The sequence below is a fragment of the Bactrocera latifrons genome, unplaced genomic scaffold (assembly GCF_001853355.1).
Source record: "Bactrocera latifrons isolate USDA-ARS-PBARC rearing strain unplaced genomic scaffold, ASM185335v1 scaffold_16, whole genome shotgun sequence".
Classification (NCBI taxonomy): domain Eukaryota; kingdom Metazoa; phylum Arthropoda; class Insecta; order Diptera; family Tephritidae; genus Bactrocera; species Bactrocera latifrons.
In genome coordinates this window covers 909,447-931,911 of record NW_017535074.1, presented here as the reverse complement: position 1 = coordinate 931,911, position 22,465 = coordinate 909,447, and the positions used below count along the sequence as shown (strand labels likewise).

General features: G+C 39.0%; 1 protein-coding gene across 5 annotated transcripts in view; it reads right to left on the bottom strand.

Moving 5' to 3' along the window:
* Window positions 1–22,465, bottom strand: part of LOC108966369 — a 90,602-nt gene that overhangs the window by 49,360 nt on the left and 18,777 nt on the right. For 4 of the 5 annotated variants that reach the window (XM_018929220.1, XM_018929222.1, XM_018929221.1 and 1 more), the window contains exons 2-3: window positions 19,525–19,860; window positions 16,676–16,892 (exon numbers count right to left, since the gene is read on the bottom strand). In XM_018929220.1, the coding sequence (XP_018784765.1) occupies window positions 16,676–16,892; window positions 19,525–19,791 (484 nt within the window). In that variant the 5' untranslated portion in view covers window positions 19,792–19,860. Of the gene's footprint in view, window positions 1–16,675; window positions 16,893–19,524; window positions 19,861–20,645; window positions 20,730–22,465 lie in introns of those variants that run through there. The other variant, XM_018929225.1, reaches the window with a different exon arrangement.

The window sequence follows — 22,465 nt, the reverse complement described above, 5'->3', positions numbered from 1 at the left end:
CATATACAGTTCAAAAATGGAAAAAATCAGATAATAACCACGCCCAATTCCCGTACAAAGTTATGTTGAAAATCACTAAAAGTGCGTTAACCGACTAACAAAAAACGTTAGAAACAATAAAATTTACGGAGAAATGTCAGAGGGAAGCTGCATCCAGGCTTTTTTAAAAATTGAAAATGGGCGTGGCGTCGCCCACTTATGGACCAAAAATCTTATCTCAGGAAGTATTCAACCGATTTCAATGAAATTCGGTATATAATATTTTCTTAACACCATGATGACATGTACGAAATATGGGTGAAATCGGTTCACAACCACGCCTGAAATCTCGATTATCACTTTATCATGGGAGAGTATAAAATGTTCAGTGACATCCGAACTTAGCCCTTCCTTACTTGTTCATATTAAATCCATGCTGTTGGGTGTTTCTTTCTATGAAAAGGAATTTTCCTCGGGTTGTGTGCTATCCAAGCAAGTTTATTTGATATCACCTGTGTTCGTCCGCAATTTTTAGCTTTTGGTGCATATTTAACAGAAATAAATATAAATATTATACAGCGAAGAGAAATAAATTGATAATTTGCTCAAAAACAGCATTGTTACTTATTAAGCACCGGTGAGGTTGAGAATTCGGTACGACACATACATAAAATGCGTAAACACGAGATTGTGCTGTACACCGAACTTACTTTCACCGTATGACTTTATCAATGACTTGACATCCTCATTAACATAAACTGGCGAAATGTTGGCGAAATGTTGGCCAATTGTACATTTAAAGCAATGCATTGGCTAATATTTTTATGAAAAACAATTTTGTTTATAAAAACTGAGAATTTTCCATGAATTCTTTTCTCTTATGTAATTTGCGTCTATAAATAAATTCTTCGAAGAGCCTCTTTATTTAAATATATAATTTTATATATATTTTCACTTCACTTCCCTTTCGTCAGCCACTCATCCGTCAAGTCACCGCCATCACGGCTGGGCGTTTATCACTTCGCTACTATTAATTAAGCTTAACGAGGTTACAACACCGCCACCGCTACGGCGACGATGCTGAGCAACAGCCCCAGATAGCACTCACACTGCCACCATTAAAGGTACTATACACATATATATGCATATACACACATACATATATGCATACACATACATATTTGTGTTAGACTGATGTATCGAGTGCTTAGCTCCTTCGGTCGGCGTCTTCTTCATTAACATCCGCTACAGTTGCTGCCATTGCCGCCATAAGCGTCACTCAGCTAGAAAAACCTGGCGCAAAGTAAAACAACAACAATTATAACAACAATATGTATTAGAACATGCGCCACGCTGTCTTTGATGGCATCAGCTGCTGCTTACTGCAGCCTTACCTCTTTAACCCTCATGCTTGCGTAAGTTTATATGTGTGTGTTGTTGTTATAAGTTGAAATGCAAACTTTTTGGCGAATCCATCCGGTGGCATAATGAAATTTCGCCCTCATCTCATTAGTATTTTAAAAGTAGCAAAGCATCAGCGCGAGCAACACGCTCATGTTTACTTATATGCAGGCATATTTACTTATATATAAATATATACATACATATATATGCCACCGCAACCACCACCTGCCCTGCTCAAGTTCCCTTAACCCCTTCATAGCCGCATGACACCTTCGTTTCTACGCTCTTCATCTAATTTAGTTCAACTGTTTGTTGTTGCTTTTGTTATTATGCATGTTTTTATTGTTGTTTTTGTACTATTTGTTATTGTTGCATACTGTTCCATTTGCAAAAGTTGCTGCAGTTCAAAGTATTTAACCTTTTCTTTGCCTTGCTGCCTCCACTCTCCTTCTACGCCTCCTTCTTCTGCTTCTTCTTCGTGTTCTTTTGGCGTTCTCTCTCCACGGCTCTTCATTACTTGAGTGTCCTTTGCGTTCAACCCTTTTTGTGCTGGTTAACGCCCGCACCAGGCTCACCACATTCATTTGCTTAAGTATGCTTCGTCCTTAATGGCTCCGGCCTGCCTTCCTTTTCCTTCCTGCCTGTCTTCCCTGTCATTATCGGTATCCTTTGACTCTGGCCTCTTGGTGTATTTCGTTTTTAATAATGATAATCATTCGTCGCTTTTGCTTGTCGCTGAAACTTTTCCAAGTTGATATGTTTTTGCGTTTTAGTAATGTTGTTGTTGTTGGTGTACATTTCACAAGGACTTTCTTTAGTTTGTTGACACATTAACGCGATTAGCAGCTTTTGAATTTATTTGTGAAACACTAAACGCTTTCAACTGCTTTTTCGGCAGCAAAGTTTCGACAAAGTTGTTGTAATTTCAAGTTTAGAAAACGTATTTGCGGGATTAGAGATTACTTTTAGCCGCTTTTTATGTGTAAAGTAAGTAAGTTGTTTTGGTAAAATATTACTATCCCATCGTTTTTTGACTTTGCTATAATAATTTTGAGTTGAAAATTCTTCTTCTTTGTTGGGGACTCCAAGTGTAGCCAGGTCCTTCTTCACCTGGTCTTTCCAACGGTGTGGAGGTCTTCCTCTGCTTCCCCCAGTGAGTACTCCGTCGAATACTCTAAGATGTGGAGTGTTTCATCCATCCGCGTAGCCGCAGTCTCTTGATTCGCCGAACTAAGGTATATGTCCTACAGCTCATCATTCCATTGACTGCGATATTCGCCGTTACTAATGCGAATCTCTCGAAAACTCGTAACGACGACACATCAGATGTTGTCATCGTCCATGCCTCAGCATCATTTAACAGGACAGCGATGATGAGTGACTTGTAGATTTGGTATTTGTTCGTCGAGAGAGGACTTTGATTGCCTACTCAATCAGGCAGTTCGTTTTCATGCTATCGAAGGCAGCTAGAAATATGACGAAGAGGTGGTGTGTGTTGATTTTTCATTCATGGGTCTTTTCCAAGATTTGGCGCATGGTGAAAATCTCATCTATAGTAGATTTTCCAGGTCCAAGGCCACACAGAAACCTGTAGGTTCACTCAGTTTGTTGATGGTGGGCTTTAATCGTTCACACAATACACTCGATATGACCTTATATGCGATGTTGGGGAGGCTTTTTGTGGATTGGGCAGAGCACACTTACATTCCAACCGTCGGTCATGCTTTCGTCAGACCATAATCTACAAATAAGCTGATGCATGCTCCTTGTCAGTTCTTTGCCACCATTTGTATAGCTCGGCCGGCAATCGGTGAATTAATTTCATTATTTTTTAACTCAGAAAACTTACTTACCATTAGAAGCTCTACTTCCATCTAACACCAGTATTTCGGATTTTAAAAATATTCGAAATTCCGAACTTGCATACCCGAGTATTTTCTTCTTGAGAAAAGTGCAACTAATCGCTAAACACGTTCAGAACTTCAGGATTATTATTTTTTTTTTTTTTTTTTTAAATAGTTTAGTTTTTTGTGCTTCCGGAAAACTTACGGTAATTTTTGATTTCTTGTAAGAGTCAGTTCCGCCTGGCACATTTAACAAAAAGACCATGTACATATGTATCTCCCCACATGTGGTAGCATTACTGGGTCCCTTTTAGTATTTAACCATTTTTCCGATCAAGAATTTAGAGTATCTTAGAATATATCTAGACAACTTTAGCGATTAAACTGGACTGTAAGTTAGGATCGAGCCAGCTTTGAGCGATAAACGAGGCTTGATCTTACTAAGCTTGCTGTTTTTTTAAATGCAGTACATCCTTATTGTATTATATTTTATTCTCTTACTGGAAATTATTCTACAGAGATGTTAGAATAAAGAAAAATCTGTATGAGCTCTCAGTTCTGCATGGCTTGCCATGCCATCTGTCAGTGCTTATACGCACTTATATAACCTCAAGAGTTAAAATATCAGTGATAAGCAACTGTTCATTTAAATCTCCTAGTTCTTATGTTAGTGGCGTTACACAATCTTGGAGTTCTCATAAAAGCCCAGATTTCAGTAGTATTTAAACGCGCTAAAAGTTCTGAGACCAACGTCAATTCAAAAGGAACTTGGTTACATATTTTAACGATCCCAATTTTGGTAACAGGACTTTTAGGATTAGGAATCCTTTCAAGAAAAATAAATGTTTTAATTATGTTTTTGAAGATCCCCGTCTGCATTAGAGCGAACTATCCCTTCGAACCCGCCGTTGTTGTCTATATTTAAGCCATACGATCGAAGATGAACAAAAAGTTGACTGGCATTAGGTTTGGCATTTCAAGTGGAACAGCATTGTCATTATTCTGAACATGAAGGCAAACAAATCGAAGTCAGAAATGACTATAAGCCTTTGATCTGAATTAGAGTTGTTGCAGAGCAATGCTGTTCCTTCAAGGATTTTGAAATTCGATGCATTGGCTTCAGTGTGAGATCCCCAAGGAAATTTAGTTCTATGCCATATTCGTCACTATTTCCTGTAAATAGAAGAAATATTTCAACATCATCAGCTTTTACGCTTCCATCGCTTGTTTCCGCATTTTTGGCTATAAGGATTCTCGAAGTAGTTGAAGTAAGAAACCGATTTTAAAATTAGAGGGGGGTTCGATCATATAGCGAAAACTCTTGACTATGTTAGCCTTGTTTGGATGTAGCTTTTTGTTGGACAGAGTTCAAAGGCTCACTCGAACTGCCACCTATAGACCTCTTCGCTGAAAATTGTGCAAAAAAATCGGTGAGATGACTACTACCAGTAGCAGAGTCAACATCTACGTAGATAGCCAAACAGCGGTCAAAGCAGTAACCTCGTAAAGTGTTACCTAAAGCAAGCCACTTCACTTCCACTGAAATATTGGACCATATTGCCAAGAATGATGTACGTTTAACATCCGAAAACGTGATCAACATTGGGAACCCTATGCATTATCTACACGAAGACTGCAAAAGTCATATCCAAAACGGTAAATCGGAAGTACACAAAATTCCTACTAGCGCTCGATAGAAGAAACTGTAGGAACATAATCGGAATACTAACGAATCACTGTCCGATGGCGACACACGCCCGGAGAATGGGGCGAGAAAATTGCACGAAATGTCTAGAGCACGGAACCAGAGAAGATACGGAGCAACACTTGTGCACTTGCCTCGTTGGCAAAACGATATGATACACTGGAGGAGGTATCGATGGTGAGCCCGCATAGTCTGTTGAAATTCGTGTCAAGCGCATCGGCCTAGCAACTCAACTCCATCTGGTATCGCAAAGGACGAAAACTGGTATATGCGTGGCTTATCGGTCTTCCACACTAATCTAAACTAACCTAACTTAGCCTTGACGAAAGCTCATCCCTCCTAAATGTGATTTAGACTTGATTTATATTAAAATGCGGACCATACAAGTGATTAACGTTATATAACATTTTATAAGTATTTTATTCCATATCACACTCAGTTAGTTCATTCAGTAAAATCAAATAAAATTAAGGTTGCCAATTAGAAGCAAAATCAAGTCTCTAAAATCATAAAGAGTATCAAATTTTCCATTCTTTGAAAGAGAGAAAAAAATTTCTGGAAGCAAAAAATCATTTTAGAATTAATTTAATCTTTTCAAGTGATTTACACGCCCGTACACACACTCACCCACACAAGCGTGGATGCGGGTGCGTCGTGTGCCCGCTCAAACCGCTTAGCACGCTGCACGTTGCAGGCACAATGACAATCGTTTTCTCAAATATTTGCCAAAGGACAAGTATTCGCAATTAAATTTCCTCTTATGCAAACGCGCATACATACCCACACACACATATGCAATCGCGCGGGCATTCGAATTAATATGTGCATACATGCGTGCCAATAAGCATATGCAGATGTGTGTAAGCAAACACATACAGTATCCAATTTCGAAATTACTTGACGTTGAGGAATTCGCCTGGAAATCGAAGGAATTTAATTGAAGTCACGATTTCGCATTTGCCGCAATTGCGAATTGTATGAGCGTGTAGTGTGAGCAGGCACGCATACATGTGTAGATATGCCTACAACATACGGTAATGAGCCTGTAGGAAATTTTTATAGAGTTTAATTGAGAAAGTTTTATTTTTTGAAAAAAAATTTTTTTTTTATATTCTATGGATTGATATGAGAATATTGTGTCAATAAAAGAATATTTATTTTTACAAAACTTCAGCAAAAAATACAAAAAAATTTAAAATATCAGAAATAAACGTGCGAAAGAAAAATAAATGCACAAGGGTTGCTTCTATATTGAAAAAATAATAAAAATTAAAATAAAAAATTAACAAAACTTTTCTATAATTTTTTTTTTTTTTTTTTTAAATAAGAAAACTCGGAAAACAAACAAAGTGCTCGATGATCCCCCTTTAAATCACATTAGTTGTGTAACAAAAGATCTTTAAAAACTTTAAATTTAATTTTTGCAACAAGACATATTTTCCCTACAGGGTGGTACGCAAATGCAAGGGCGTTGCAATCACACACTCGCCCGCCTCGATCACAAGACAATCGAAATCTCATTTGCGTTAAATCAGTCACTCACTTTGTAAATTTGTTCGCATGTGTGTGTGTATTTAAAAGTAAATCAGACAATTACTTTAGCATGCAAAAGCATCTCCGTGTGGCCTTTTTTCAGTTGCCACTATTTGCTTAAATTCAATTAAGTACGCATTTATTTCAGTGATATCTTTTTGATTTTTGAATTTTGATTTTTCGGAAATGTTGGCAAGGGCTGTAGACAGTTTCGCACTCAAAATAGAAAAGACGTAGAAGAGATTTCGTTTAAGCCAATAAGAAAGGGTAAGGTAGATAGAAAATAACTCAGGTTTTGCCTATGGTCTATTGTGCCATCACCTATATGGCCATAAAGTTCCAGCACTCTGAATAATTCTAGGAGCTTGCTGGGCGCGATTGAGGAATGTGATCGCTGATCCTAGAACCTTGAGCCTGCTTTTACAAATTGCTGGTAAATGTAGTCAAGAAGGAAGTGTTAAGTTGTTTCCAGCTCGTCTTCTTCCATACGGCTTCTACAGATGGTGTCTGGTAACATTCCTAGCCTTACAGCATAGACGCCAGTAAGTCAATGGCCGGTAAAAAGTTCAACAAATTAGGAGAGGCTAGCCTTACTGAGGGCTTTTGAGATAGCGCCTGTACCGATGGTGGCTCAGCGCCGGCGAAACTTCCTAGCTGTGTAGTAATAGAACACAAGAGAATATGGGGATATTTATCAGCTTTACAACTTCTTGCGATTAAATTAGGCACTTCTCGACCAACCCTGAACGCGTTATCAATGAATTCAAAGCTAGTATCATCCTCCTGTTATATGAATGGATGGTAACTTATCTGAAGAAGACTGGGCTCCGGAGCAGTAACACTACAGTACCTTAATGCCTGCAGCACCGATTTGGAAAACTCTGGAATAGTCATCAAGTCTGACTTTGGAGTTGATAGAGAGCTCCTGACAGTAAACCCCTCCACCAACCTTTTCCATGCCTCCGCTACATAAGGACTCCATAGCACGTAATGGGCTTGACTATGGTGTCGTAGAGCCAGAGGATCGCTTTTGGTGAGAGACCCCGTCTTCTCCTATGGCTCCTCTATAGCAGTATAATGCAATCAATGCCTGTTTTGCTCTCTCTTCAATATTCAGCTTCCATGAAAGCTTCCTATCCAGGATGAGCCCTAGGTATTTTATGCATGTCTCCCATTTGCGCCAGCGGTGCCACCGGGATCTTGTCATTACACTGAGACCTGCATATATTTCTGCTGCTTATTTTTAAGCATAAAATCGTCTGATTTTTAACTCACCAACCATACTCTTAAGCCTTACAATTTCTCTCTCAAATCTCCCTCACAATAGCAGCTAAGAAAATTCAACTCCCCTGCCACCATCATTAACCATCCAACAAGTAACCGCTGCGTAGCTTTTTAACTTTCTTCCAATACTGTCATGGTCACCGGCATTGCTTAAACTGCCTAACAACCTAACAACCACTTAAGACACACCTGCCACTTAGGCTTCGGCGGCGCTTTCGCTACGCTCACTTTATTTGTAACTTCCTGTTTATTTATTTTTCCTGCTTTTCCTTCGCACATTTTGTCTACTTTTCTATCATTTATTGTGTTTAACAGTTTTTTTTTTCATCGTCTACTTCATTTCTTGCCGACGCCGCGTTTATGTCTCGACTTTCAACCATTTTTGTCTAACGACTTCCGCCTTTTAACTTATGCCCCTCGGTCGCCTTTACTGGCATGCTTCTTCCAGCATTGTTCCTTTAATACAGTCATTTTGAAGATTCGGCTTTGCCGGTTGCGCGTGCTTTAAGCTTCCGGCATCCATTAAACTTCATTAAAAATTTAATATTCTCCACTCGCATTCATTATTATTTTTATATACTTAAATTTTTCTTTCCGACACATTCTCCCCTGTTGCCATTCGGTCTTTTTCGTGCCTGCGTCGAACCACTACTTCGGTTTCCTTCGGTGTGGTCATGGTGTTGGCTGAGGAGCTGGAATCGCTCGCGTGTCGAGTGGCGCTTGTTCAGCGCGTTCCACTCACCTGCTTTTTATTTATTATTACTTGTTTTTTTGTTTGTTTCCTACTTTATTCACCGTTGTTGTTCACTTCATTGTAGGCAAATTTGTATTTTCTTTGTGCCCCAAAGTTTGCTTCCTTGATTTCGTGCTCATTTTAACTTTTGATTTAAATTTGGACTTTCTTGTTATTGTTGTTGTTTTTTTTTTTTTTTTTTTTTTTTTTTTTTTTTTTTTTTTTTTTTTTTTTTTTTTTTTTTTTTTTTTTGATTGTTTATTTTCCCGACTGATTTAGGCTTGTTTGGCTATTGTTGGGGTCATAATTTGTAATTCAATTTTTTTTTAATAGAGTTCTGTTCTATTCGTTGTTGTTTCTGTAAGACGATAAGGGCAATGATAGAGCCTTAAACATGGTTTTGATTAAAGTTTTAAGTTTTCGATAAAGTTTGAAGGTTTTTAGCAGAACGAAATGAAACTCTTAAGGAGAGTCAAAGAGAAATAAAAACGGATTTCGCTACTGAATTGAGCTGATCTTTATTTCATCGCACGAAGGCACCACTATTGCTATGGTATAAGTATCAGCCGAATAAAATTCGTCGGAATTTAGCGTCAATAAATTGATTCTGATGGCTATAGCCGCGAAAGCGGTGTCTACGCCAATAAAGAAGAATTCGATTACGTCTTTTTGAAAGAAATCGTGCTATGAAAACAAAGAGCGCTTAGATTATATAATATATCCTTTAATGACGACCGCTTTTTAATGAGCTCCAACATGAGAGCACATTGGTTGAAAATACGCGATGATCTGACATTAGGGTCCTTAAAATAGTTAAGACAGTAAACATCTCAAAAGACCACGTCGGCCAAATCCTACGGAAAAATTTGGACATAAGAAAAGTGTCTCCACAGCAGTGTTTGACGCTGCTTGAACACAATCTGAAGCAGCTGGTTCCCCTTTCGGAGACCGTCAACAAACTCTTAATATACCTGTACATGTAAGATTCGAAACCTGTTCTAATGGCCGGAAAGATCAAAATGTCTCGAGCTGAAAAGAGCATAATTTTTTTACCCTGCTTTCTTTTTTGTACTCCTTTCCATTACATCCAGAATCTTTGAAGACGGTTACCGCAATGAAAAGAGAGTCCAAGATCTCGGATTGGCAGACTACGTATCAACGTTACTTGATATAATTGAGAGCCAGCTGCACGAAATAATGGACATGAGAGAGATATCGACGCAATGGGCGCCATATTTATTCGGAACAGTCGCAACCGTTGGACCAGTTCCAGAGCAGTACCTGATATTGAAGAAGTTCTCACAACAGACCGTCCAAATCGAGAACCTTTTTGGCGAAAAGAGTTCTTTTCCAATTAAACAACGCACCCATTCACCATATTTCGAATTGAATTCACTGTTCGGTTCGGTAGAAATATTTCAAACTAAAAAACGTGTAGTTAACGAAGCCAAGATGCTCGATGTTTTAATACCACATGAATTGTCTGGACGAGATGAAAGATGGTTCAAATACAACAATAATGTGCGAAAAAGATCATGGTCCAAGCGTGGTGAAGCTCAACAAATGGTCGCAAGCCCAGGGTTGATGCCTCAAAATATTATGCTCAGTGTTTGGTGCGATTGGAAAGGAATCATACACTAAGAGCTGCTCCAGCCTGGTTGAACGATTGATTCGTCATTTTATTGTCAATAGCTGATGAGAATGAAGCAAGCAAAATAAAAACGGCCAGAACTGATCAACAGAAAGGACTTCGTCTTCCATCAAAACAACGCTACACCACACAAATCTTTGTTGACTTTGTTATTTGCAAAAACTGAGAGAGCTTGGCTGGGAAGTTTTGATGCATTCACCATTTACCACTGACCTTGCACCAACCGAACTACCCTTTGTTTCGGTCAATGCAGAACTCTCTTAAKGCAGTAAAGTTGGCTTCAAGAGAAGTCTGTAAAAATTACTTGTCGCAGTTTTTCGCCGAAAAAGCAAAAGAGTTTTACACTGATGTAATAATGTCTCTAGCGGAAAAATGGCAAAAAGTGGTTGACCAAAATGGTAATATTTAGTTAATTAAAGTTCATTATAAATATAAAGAAATAAATTGAAGTTTGATTAGTAATACGAAAAGACTTTTTCGCCTAGCCTATATTGATTCCAAAAGTCATCTGCAATTCTGCTAGCTGCCAAATTAACAGTTCGCCAAATATCTGAAATTTATTCAAATGGAATCGAAAGCAGCTGATACGGAATTTGTTTAAGTAAACTAAGAAGATTCCAGCAATACACGAAACGTTAACTAAATTTCATTTCTGATCCTTTATATAATTGAAAGAGCCTTTGTTAACTCCGAATCGATTCCAGATCAATCAATACCAGATATTAACACTTGATGTTAGCTGGTTTGCTTTGGTTATTTCAAGTACTTACTCCTCATCCTAGCGACCGCTAATATCTTCTTCTCGACTTGATTATCATATATAGTAATTAAAATTAATAGGAGTAAAGCTTCCCTCCAACCCACGTGCCACGTAACCCCCAACAACCGGTTAGCACTTGAGAGCTTTCATACGCTGCACTAAAATCACATGAAATTAATTAAGTCTGCAATTAAAATGCTAAATATTGTAATAATCAAATATTAATAAAGTGTTTGTCAACGCATCACTGATTCCTCAATGAGCAATAATCAACAACTGCAGCGAGCAGCAGCTAACAACAACAACACAAAATGCATAGCAAGTTTGCTGCCCAATCCACTAATGCCGCAACAATAAAATGGTTACGCATGTTCATATATTGGCTACAATGCCCCACACACGCATGCACTCTCACTCGGCCTCGGCTGAGACAAATGAAGTGCTGCAACCACACTTGGCTGCAGCCGAACTGATCCGCATTAGTTCGTATGAGTCACGAGTATGAGTGACTTACATGGAATGCAAATTTGAAAACTTCCACTTCTGCCACTTGCTACTTGCCACACTCGTAGGCGCTCGTGGTGTGGCAAGCAATTTTCCAAATGCATTTCCTGTTAATCAGCAAGTATTTAACGCTTAACGGTAACAATGCAACAAAATAATTACAACGACGCTAATGATTACTTCAAGTGATTAAATGCATTAGCTGTTTGTCGGTTTGTATGCGTGAGTGTGTGTCTATCCACAACAAAGGGTTGCATTTCGCTTGCTATTGTTGTTGTTGCTGATTTAGCTCTCTTCTTACCAAGGCAATATGGCGATGATTGCAAGCGCTTATTGACAGCAACAAAACGCTAAGTCCCCACAAAACGCAACGGGCACTATAAAATGCAAAGATGCAAAGCAATGCAGATCAACTTAAGTGCTTTGACGACGTCGACAACGACGACGACGTCGACGACAGCGGTCCAATCTCCGAAATGGCCAGCTCTCACTGGTCGCCGGCGCACGCAGTAGTTGTAGCGTGAAGTAATAAAGCTTGTACATGCTTAGAGAGATTATTCGATGCGGAGCGGTAAGTGCGAGAAGGGAGGAGGGAAAGTGCTCACCTATATTGCATTTCAGGAGCTGCTGCTTTCGCTACGCCTGGGATTATGCATTTCCGGTCGAATGAGCACATGTTCATTAGCATACATCGGCTCACGTGTATGTATATTTGCTGTTACATATAATGGGTTGTTTCGTTAGAGCTGCGGAATGTTAATCTGCAGGAATGTAGACAGAATAGTCATGACTCCGCACTCTATAAAAGAGTAAATCGGTTGTTAAGTAAGTGAGGCATAATTTCAAGCTTGAACTGCAATTTTCTCATTAAGAACAAAAAACAACGTCAACTTCGAATGTTTCGGAAACTGTAATCCCTTAACAAATACAAAAGATTCCTTAGGTTTGACTGGGTTATCTTAAGAGGCCGATACTGAGAGGATTCACACTAGTTTAGCAACGAAAGACGCCATTGGAAAACCAAGTTGCTTCCTTTCCATAGGACAGATTGATCCTGATAGAGATCACACTTGGTTCACCTTTGCAGTTCCCGACGACTCCGCTGTAATCAGGCAACCAAACGAGTCTGATGATAAAGTAGTTTTTTCTAGGGAAGACAGACACTCTTTGACCAGCTTTGAGCTTTTTGTTAGCGAGCTCAGCGCAAGTATTGCCGCTCTGTTGTTAGAGTGAATGATCAATTCCCTGCAAGAGACTATACTTGTTAGCAGCAAATTTGCTGCGACCTGTATAGCAGTCAACTCTAACTGAAAAACACTGCAGTGATCCGGTACCCTAAGGTTAAGATTGCCGAGACCTCCTTACAGAAAACTGTTCTTCCAATATTTTCTCCTAGGTTGAAGCCATCCATGAAAAAGATCACTGCGCCTCATCTCCAACGTCTTCTCCTCAGCCACATCTCCAGTGATCCAAACTTTCAACAATGGAGTTGCAGGAGGAAAGAAATTTGGCGTGTTCTTGATCGAACCACTTCATATACACAGCAGCTCTGAACTTTAAAGCACTCTACACATCAATGCACCCGCCGGCAAAGTCTATGTAGTACACCGGAGATACTGATGAGAGCCATATACCGTTCCCACTACGGTCGGGTCTACGTAACCGGAATGGACCCAGATTTTTATCCAGCCAAGGATTGTCAACTTTGCAGAATTCTAACGCTACAACAACAACAAGAGAGCTACTCTTTGGACCCGTTGAAGATTTTAAATAAGTGTAACCTTTTCGAGCCAACTCAACGTGACATATAAATCATAGAACATTATTGGCTCGAGTACGGTTTTGTAGAGTCAAAACAACACCTTTTCCCTAAGGCTTCTCTACAGCAAAATAAGGGAAAAGTTGCCTTCCTTACTCTATCCTCAATTTTTGGCCTCCGTGAAAGTTTTCTATCAATTATAAGCCCTCGATATTTCACTTTATCAGTTGGTTGAAGAGGTGAGACTTATGCGATACGAGGTTACTGCCTTAATTGCTGCTTGGGTGTCTACGTAGATGTTGATCCTAGAATTGCCTGAAGATGCATTAAAGGCTAGCTCCGCAGCTTTCGCAATAGCAAAGACCTCAGCTTTAAATATACTGCTGTGATCCGGCAACTCAAAAGATTGCCCTATACCTAACTCTGGGCCGTGTATTCCTGCACCAACTCCATCGTTCATTTTCATGCCATTCGTATAATTCAGCATAGCTAATATACACATACACCAGCTTTCTTTTTCTATGTTTACTTTGAACCTTTTTTCCCAGTAGAAAATTGGGGTTTTGCTGTCGGCGGTTGCCCAGCCGCCATTACCCACCGAGCTATGCCCGAAAGTTCTATATGTAAAATCTCCTGCACCCAGTAGTCATCCCGCCGACTAGACTGTATTGAGATTTAAGATCATAATACGGCTAATGGTCTGTAGACACCTACCCGTTATTAAGAGGACAATGTCGTCCGCATGTGCTACTATATTAGGGGCTTTGCCTTCCAAGCTTCTTAGCAATCTATTCCCAAGTAATATTCATAGAAGCGGAGATAGCACTCCACCGGAGTACCTCTGCAGATTTCCTTGGTCTGTAGGAATAAATTGATTGATTGAAGCACGCAATGCATAACCCTGTAAAAGCAATACCAAGCTGCACCCACACATACACCCAAAGCTCTATGCAGCAGTTGGTTGCACTGGCGATCTTATCATTAGCTTGGAAAATAAATTTAATTAAAATGGAGCAGCAACAGCAGCGTTTGCATGCAGGTCAACAGCATTCACACACACATACATGCATACATACATACACATAGGAAGATAATAAGCAAGCGATGGATGAGAGTTGCACAGAAAGGTGCAGCAGCGCTGTGGAATGTTGTTAATTAATTACTAATGCATTACTAATGCTCGAGGCACCCAAAGCAAACTTATCACACACAAATACCAAATGAAAATTACAACAACAAACACAACAATTGATACAACAATTGATACAAAGCAAAAGTGCATAAAATCATTTGTTAAAGCTTTGACGAAGTTTTCCGGTGGAGACAAGCAACCAAAACTGGAACCAAACCACTCAAGCCTCTGGTCAACACCTGCCAATGTTAGAGCTCTAAGCTCAAGACACAGGCGGTGCCAACGTGCGTCAATAATCTTGTATTGTATTAAGTGCAGCATTAGATATTTGTGGCAAGTGTATATATTATATATGCTGAGAGCTTACACCAACCACTCACCTTAATATGCAAATAATTTTCGAAATGAGCAACAAATAATTTGCGAGCTTAGCCGGCGAGCATTAAAAATTACTACTTAATCCGCAGAGTTGCTTTTCTGTAAGGACTAAAAGGATTTTTCGGGTTAATTCTTATTTATTTTTACTTTTATGCAAACCTTTTTTTTTGCGTGCCGAAAGGATTGACATTAAGAGCCCGCGCGTAACTGTCACTGACCCTAGTAATCGCTTTGTAAATATGCCAAAAGCGTGGCAGGAGAAAGGGTTTAGATTTGATTATAACCAGCATGCAATTTAAATTCATTTGTTCGGCAAGTTTTTCGCTACAAATCCTATAATAAATAAATGAAAGAAGGGACGCTTCCAACAACAGCAAGAAAGACAGAAGCAACCATGCTACCATCCTTAAGAGCTTCAGTAAACAGGCTTGATGATACCAAATGCAAATCAGTGAAGGCGAAAAAGCGTAATTGCTAGCAAATCCTCGAGCATTATCAGCCACTTGGCTCGGTATTTAAAATGTCACGCGGCATTTGGGGCGACATTTCCGCACGGAAAAAAATACAAAAAAATAAAATTTATAAAAAATTAAAAAAAAATACAAAAAAGTTAAAAAATTCAACAAAAGATATATAAAAAAAGAAACAACTGTAGAAAACTCCTAAGAATCAGAAAAAAGTGCAAAAGACGCACGCTTAACGAACCGGCATTGCTTAATGAGCAAATTGTCAAACACCACAAATAACGTACCAACCCAAACTTCAACCGTCGCTACCAACCAAACCGGCCCCGCAAACCAAACGTTTTTGCTACCCCAAATTCAAAAGTAACTTCAGTTTTATCAAGGAATGAAAAAATACGTGAATTCTTCCGAAGAAAAAGCTTTGCTACTTTGTATTTTCTTTTGGTTATCGGTGTGAGTAGTCACTTTGTGTAGCTCAAAATAAACAGCTACGGTGATTTAATTTTCTGTTTAGTGATTTTATTTTTCCTTTCCCCCACCAGCACCCAAACTCACACCCAATCAATCAGTTGGTTTGTCTTTTTTTCTCCCGTTTAGCTTGCTCATTTCGCGTCACCCTCCATTTGCTGTCAAAAGATGGTGGCAAAAGAAAATCTTAGCACAGACAAACCAGCGAAATGACCTTCGAGTCGCGCAGGTTGAAGTGTGGCGGCTGCACGCAATGGATTGATTGATGGCAGGCAGACAATAAGCGTCAGCTCGGAGACTTGGTAGATCACTTGCCGGTCAGTTTTACAGTGATTGTGAGAAGCATGATTTTTTTAGCGCGGACAGGAACCATTTGATCAAAATTTATCGTTTAGTTCTCAAATTTAAAGAGCAACTGTTGAAGTTGGTACAATGAAAATCCTCAACTCATCGACTCTTAGTAAATGCGAAATTACGTAAACATACATAAAGGAGTTCAATAATTTTCATAAAATGGTGAATATCTTCGCTAAAATATGAGTTGTGTCTTCGCTAAACGAAGTAATTCTACTATTACTAAGAGTCGATATATAAGTGGTTTTCGTTGGAACGACTTTCAACAGTTGCTCTTAAATACTTTCTTCTAAGTTCCGCTTCCTCTATATAGTATTTTTGGCAAACACCAAGCAGAGCTTAACATAAAAGTATAACCCACGAGGTTGACAGAGCTCCGAGAAATATTCTTGAGTGAAATCGAATATTCGATCAAGTTTATTTAATGCGGTTTCAGTACTTGCCTCTACAGATCTAAGACCTATCGAAACTAAATCAGCCTAATTGCGTTCCAAATATTTGTCTTTGAACTCAGATTCCAGTTCACGTTGTATTTTTATAAAGTAGTATCAGGCTCCAAGTTGAAGTAGTCTGATCTGTATTCCCATTTCAGCAAAAAATGTAGTGAATGCCTTCTATTTAAATGCCATCAATAAACAAGCTAACTTTACCGCTACGCAATTTAACACACATTATAGCATCAAAAATTACAAACACCTTCTCCCCCGTTGCCAACAAACTTACCACGTCCACTGCGTCCAACGAAGCGCAAATCATTGAATTTGGCCACTTGATTTTTCATAACAGCCGTACAATTCCGCAACTCCGCCGAGAAGTTCTCATCGTTCCCCGCGCGTATTGTTACAATCGTTCCGTCCATTACCTCGCCCAAGGCGAGCACTTTGAAGGCAATTGGTAGCGTTTTGTTCGAGCGCCAATGTGTGGGCAGCGTTGTGCAGACCTGTGGAAATAATGAACAAACTCAATTACATTTCCCCATTCTGTTTGGCAAATAGCTAAATGTTTGGTGTCAATAAATTATTTGGTACGGTAATAACTAATTTGAACGCCTGCAGTTAGGACTGCTATATGGGGTCAATACAGTAAAAATTTTAAACTAGATTGAAAGTAATTTGTTTATAATTTCGCTTGAGCTTTCTTAAAAATGTTAAAAAAAAAATCAACAAAGCTGTAGTCTTAACTACGTATCCACTTCTGTTTCTCTTTCCGAAAAGTCTGACTGCACTAAAAATCTCATCTAGCAGCGTTCTCTGTGCTAATATTTACAAAAGGTGCTGCCACAACCTTTAGTAATTTTCTAGAGGAAAAATCATACTTCACTGTATACGTAACTATGGTCTCTGCAACATAATCCAAAGGGGCTTCAGTCTATAAAGGGATTTTGCAATACGGTAGGGTAAAATATCAACCTTGGGTCCCCTAACTCTCAGTGGCAGGGAGTTAGAGGTGTCTAAAGAGGTAAAACTCTTTACCCTCATATATGTAAACGCCTAGCCCTCAGATCTTGGGACTGCAAGTCAGGTATCACAATATGGCTATTTATCAATATCGTAAGGCCACTTATGAAGCGATTCCTTGGGCATCTAAGGCAACGCAGTCTTTGGTAGACCTTCAACTACCGAAGCTGAAACGACTCGCCTGTGTCTGCGCTTAAGGTCAATGCGCACTTGCCGCAGCACTTAAAGTCATTCTGGATCTTACACGGCTACTTCTAGTGATCAAACAGGCAGAGAAGCATATCATGCAGCTCATATCAGTAGAGGTCTTTTCGTTAAGGAAAGATAATGTCGCTTGAACAAATAAAGGGGAAGACACACCACTGACCCTTCTTCCAAGAGACGGCGTTACGAAAAAGGTAAATTTCGCAAAGTAGTTCGACCTACTACTGAGGGGTAACACTTTCTTTTAGTATATTGACTCGAAACACCGGAAAGTATTGGAGCATTGCGGCACCGCATACCAAATTATCCACACCAATGGGACGGTTTCTGAGCATCTTTCAAGCAGAGGTCTTTGCTATAAGTCACTGTGCAGAAATCAATATCCATCCTAACGATCGCAACCAGTGTATCGCTATACTTAGTGATAGTCAAGCGACATTAAGGCCGACCTTAGCGTAAGAGGTTAAATTGTTTTTCATGGAGGAGTGTATTGGAAGGCTGAAATGTCTTTCAGTTTACAATCTGGGTTCCGTGGCATATAGCGGTAGCCGGCAATGAGCTGACCGACGAAATAGCCCGCTCTGCGGCAGCGTCCAGGATGGATGGCGGAGGGAGTGGAGAGAAAACAGCATTGGTGCAGGCAGCAGTAATGCGCCATGCCAAGCTACAACCTTACAAGGTTTATGGATATGATCAACCTCTCGAGAGACAAATTCCATCTCCTTGTCGCGCTCTATGCAGGGCACTGCAGGCTCAAGAAGCACTTATACAACATATCGCAAACGATATGGAATAGGAAACTCCAGAACACCTGCTTCTAGATTTCTCAGGAATTTGCAGAAGCTCGCTCAAGGTCCTGGGCTTAATCTTCTTGGACAGGGATCGCATCTCCTCGGTCGCGTCCAGCAAGCTCATGAAATTGTTCAGAATGCTGAACCTTTATAACCGCATGTGATATAGGAGAGGGCACAATAGGCCATAGGTCGCAGTTCAAATCCTCAATTTTTCTATCTATCTATCGGTTGAAAAGCAAGTTTCGTCATTTATATTTGAAGAACTAGGAAACCATTTTACAACAGGTTCTTACAGAACTGGATTTCCGAATTCGAAGTAATCCAAGTCATACTGAAAGAGTCGTCATTAGCTTCGTTATGGATTATATAGTATAAATGATGAAAACTCTTAAAGCTTTTAAACTTGAGTACGCGCTCTGTCTTCTGAGTGGAATAGTCTAACCATTCGTCCGCAGCAGCTATAATGAAGTTCCCATTGTATTGGTATTTCGGAGGAATGTTCAATCCATAAAGGAATTATAAGTTTAATACTATTCACAAATCCTTTAAATTTATTTCGACAACAGGTTAACTGCAATATTGCTTTCCATAAGGAGGAAAATTGAGCGAAGGCGTGAAAGTCAAACTTGGCACGGCAACTATATTGAGTTTTTGTTACCTTGAACTTTATTAGAAGTTGTCTATAGAGATCATATGCGGCAATAAATATTAAAATTAAAAGTACGTATTTAATTATATTTGTAAAATTATGGGCTTTCTCTTAACGCTCAAATGAACACTTTCGACTATCGATTTTTTTCATATTTTTTTAGCCTTATATCAATATATCGCTGTATATATTATCAAATATTCCTAAAGCTTAAGATCTTCATGTGAAAGCACAAAAACTTTCACTTTCACCATAAAGAGCTTTCATCAAATGGTTTAATTATATCTTATTAAATTCACAATCAAGTAATAAATTACGAAAACTTTAGATCTTCGTGTAAAAGCTCAAAAAGTTCCCTTTTTTCCATAAAGAGCTTTCATCAAATGTTTTAATTCTATCATACTAATTCACACCCAGGTAATAAAGCGCTAAAGTAATAGGTTTAAAGTCACAAATTTCCACACTTACCACATGCGGTGAGCCGGTCTTCACCAATTCTCCCGGATGTTCGGCCAGCAACACATCAACAGTACGCTCGAAGAGATTCTCCGGTGTTAGATATGGGCTCGTATCGACGATTTTCTTATTACCACCGCTCGTATTATTGTTATTAACACTATTATTGTTGTTGTTATTGTTATTGGCATTAGTGGCTTGGCGTTTCGACGGCGCACCGCTAGCGGGCGGTGGCTGCTGATGATTCGTGGTTGAACTCACTTCACTTGAGATGTGCATTTTTACGGATTTTCACACGAGACACAATTTATTTGGGGTTTATGAGACACGCACGTTCACGCCGACGAACTGCAATTGGAAAATTTTCAAAGTTTACCTTTTTTCTTTTATTTTTTTTTTTATATATATTTGTAAATTTTTTTTTATTTTTAATTTTTTTTATTTTAATTTTTTTTTTTTTTTTACTCTAGAAGTTTGGTGTGTTAAGCGATTGGCACGAATAAACTTTGAACTTCAATTTGGCAAATGAGGCGCATATCCGCACTTCATTTGCATACCAACGCGCGGAGTAGGGGTGCAATACAAAGTTAACGGCGTCAAGTCATGTGTTGTGTGCTTGAGTATACATGTCTGTGTGTATTTGTGCTTGTAAGCTTTGAAGTGTGTGGCCACAGCTATCAAAACGTGTGTGTGGAACCTGTTGAATGACAAATTTGCAAAACGGAAACGGAAGTGAACTTTCGTCAATTTCAAAAGCGCAGTAATACGCACGCACACACATTCATATATGTACGTACATACATATAATTGACAAGATAGTGGCATTTTTGGCGCTTTTGTAGTTGTTCTCTCTTACTCTTCTTCCTCTTGCTCCCCCTCTCAAGTCAAAGGGTTACAAGCACTCGCCGCAAATTCACAAAAAAAACATCAAAAAGTTCAATTTTAAGTATTGTCACACACGTACACGTATAACGGCACACAGTTATCCTTTGATCTTCGCGCTGGTTTTCGCGTGTCGCGCCGCTCAAATTGAGTGCAACAATTTTTCACCACAAAACGGCACGCACGCTACTTTCAGCTGCAATTCAAACGCGTCAAAAAAGTCACACAAAATTTACAACAACTACACATACTTTTGTTGCTTTGATTTTTTCGGCGCTTTCAACGGCATTCTTTTGTTGCGTCCGCATCGTTATGAATCCGTCATTCGATTAAGTAAATCAACTGCCGAATGCCGACACCAAACGCCACACAAACAAACATACACACACTCACACATGCACAGGGAGGCGCATGAAATGAAAAGTGATTGCTGTGTAAAGTTAAAAGCCAAAAGTAACAAAAAAAAATAAAAAGTAAAAAAATAAAAATAAAATAAAAAACGAAAACTGCCAAACCGTGGCTGATAATGTGCGGCGTTGCCATGTGTTTTGCAATCAAACAAAAGTCATGTAGGCGCGCTTGAACATGCCAAACGCGCACACATATGCTAAATACTCACACACTCACACATTTGTATATGCGTATATATATGTGTGTGTGTTTGTGTAACATAGTCCCTTACAATGGCGCGTATCCTGACGGCTTGCAGCTGTTTCCAGTTGTAAGCATTAACATTGAAAAAAAATACCTATTTATATCAATGCGTGCCCACTCTATTACAACAACAACCGCGCCATTTTAACAGCATATTTCACAATTTTTTTTTTATTTTACAGTCTTTTTATTTTCAGTTTTTTTTCTCAGTTTTTATTTTACAGTCTTTTTATTTTTCACTTTTTTCCAATTTTTATTTTCCATTTCCTCCTTTATTTACTGTTATTCACTCATTTATTCACTTGTACACGTATTTGCGATTTTTATTTTCGCAATTGTCGCACAGTTTGTTACGCGTTTGTCTTTTTTGTAACAATTTCCGTTTTCATACTACTTTTTTGTAATCTATTTGTTGCTGTATTTACTTGTAATTTTTTATTTCCATATCAAGTGCCTGCGGTGGACCGAATCTCCGTAAATGTTTACGCGTGCTAATATACCGCAAGAGAGTGTAGATTGTGCTCAGTAACAAGATTTTTAAGAATAAAGAGTTTATTTAAGGGGTTCTTAAGGGGTTTCATAAGTTTACGACTTTCAAAAATCGATTTTTTGGTCTTATTTTCTACAACACCTCTTGAATATTGTCCTAAATTTTCTAGTTGATCCAAGTAATACAAGTAAACAGGTGGTGCGCTATCTTTATCGATTGTCCATTTCATGACATTTCATYGATTGGAAGTGAAGTTATTGCGTTTTAAGTGTCAGTATGTTTGTGTTATCGGTGCGAAAATGAGCTTCGAAACAAGAGCTAGCATTAAATTTTGCTTTAAAATTTGTAAAATTTTAACCGAAACGTTTCAATTGATGAAACAAGTTTATGGCGATGATTGCCTATCCCGTAGCAGAGTTCACGAGTGGTTTCAAGGTTTCCAAAGTGGTCATAAAGAGGACATAAATGACGATCAACATGCGGGCCAATCAAAATCCGTGATCACCGGAAATTCCATCGAAACTGTGCGTGAATTCATCGAAAACCAGCCGAAATCATCATTGCATTCATGGAAATGGAATTGAACATCTCCAAAACATCGATTTATCGCATTTTGACCGAACATTTAGGCCTACGAAAGGTGTGTGGTTTGCACAAATTGACTGACGACCAAAAATTGCTCAGAAGCCAACATTCGAAGACGATTATTTAACCAAAAATCACATTTCAACCATTAACCACTCCCCGTATTCATCTTATATGGCACCGTGCGACTTGTTCCTTTTCGAAAAAACGCATTTGCCCATGAAAAGAAAGCGTTATGCAGACGTAGAGGCAATTCAAAAGGCTTGCACGGGCATTATGGAGGCCATACCGGTGAACGAGCTAAAACGCTCGTTCGATACGCTTTTTGACCTGCCAAAAAAC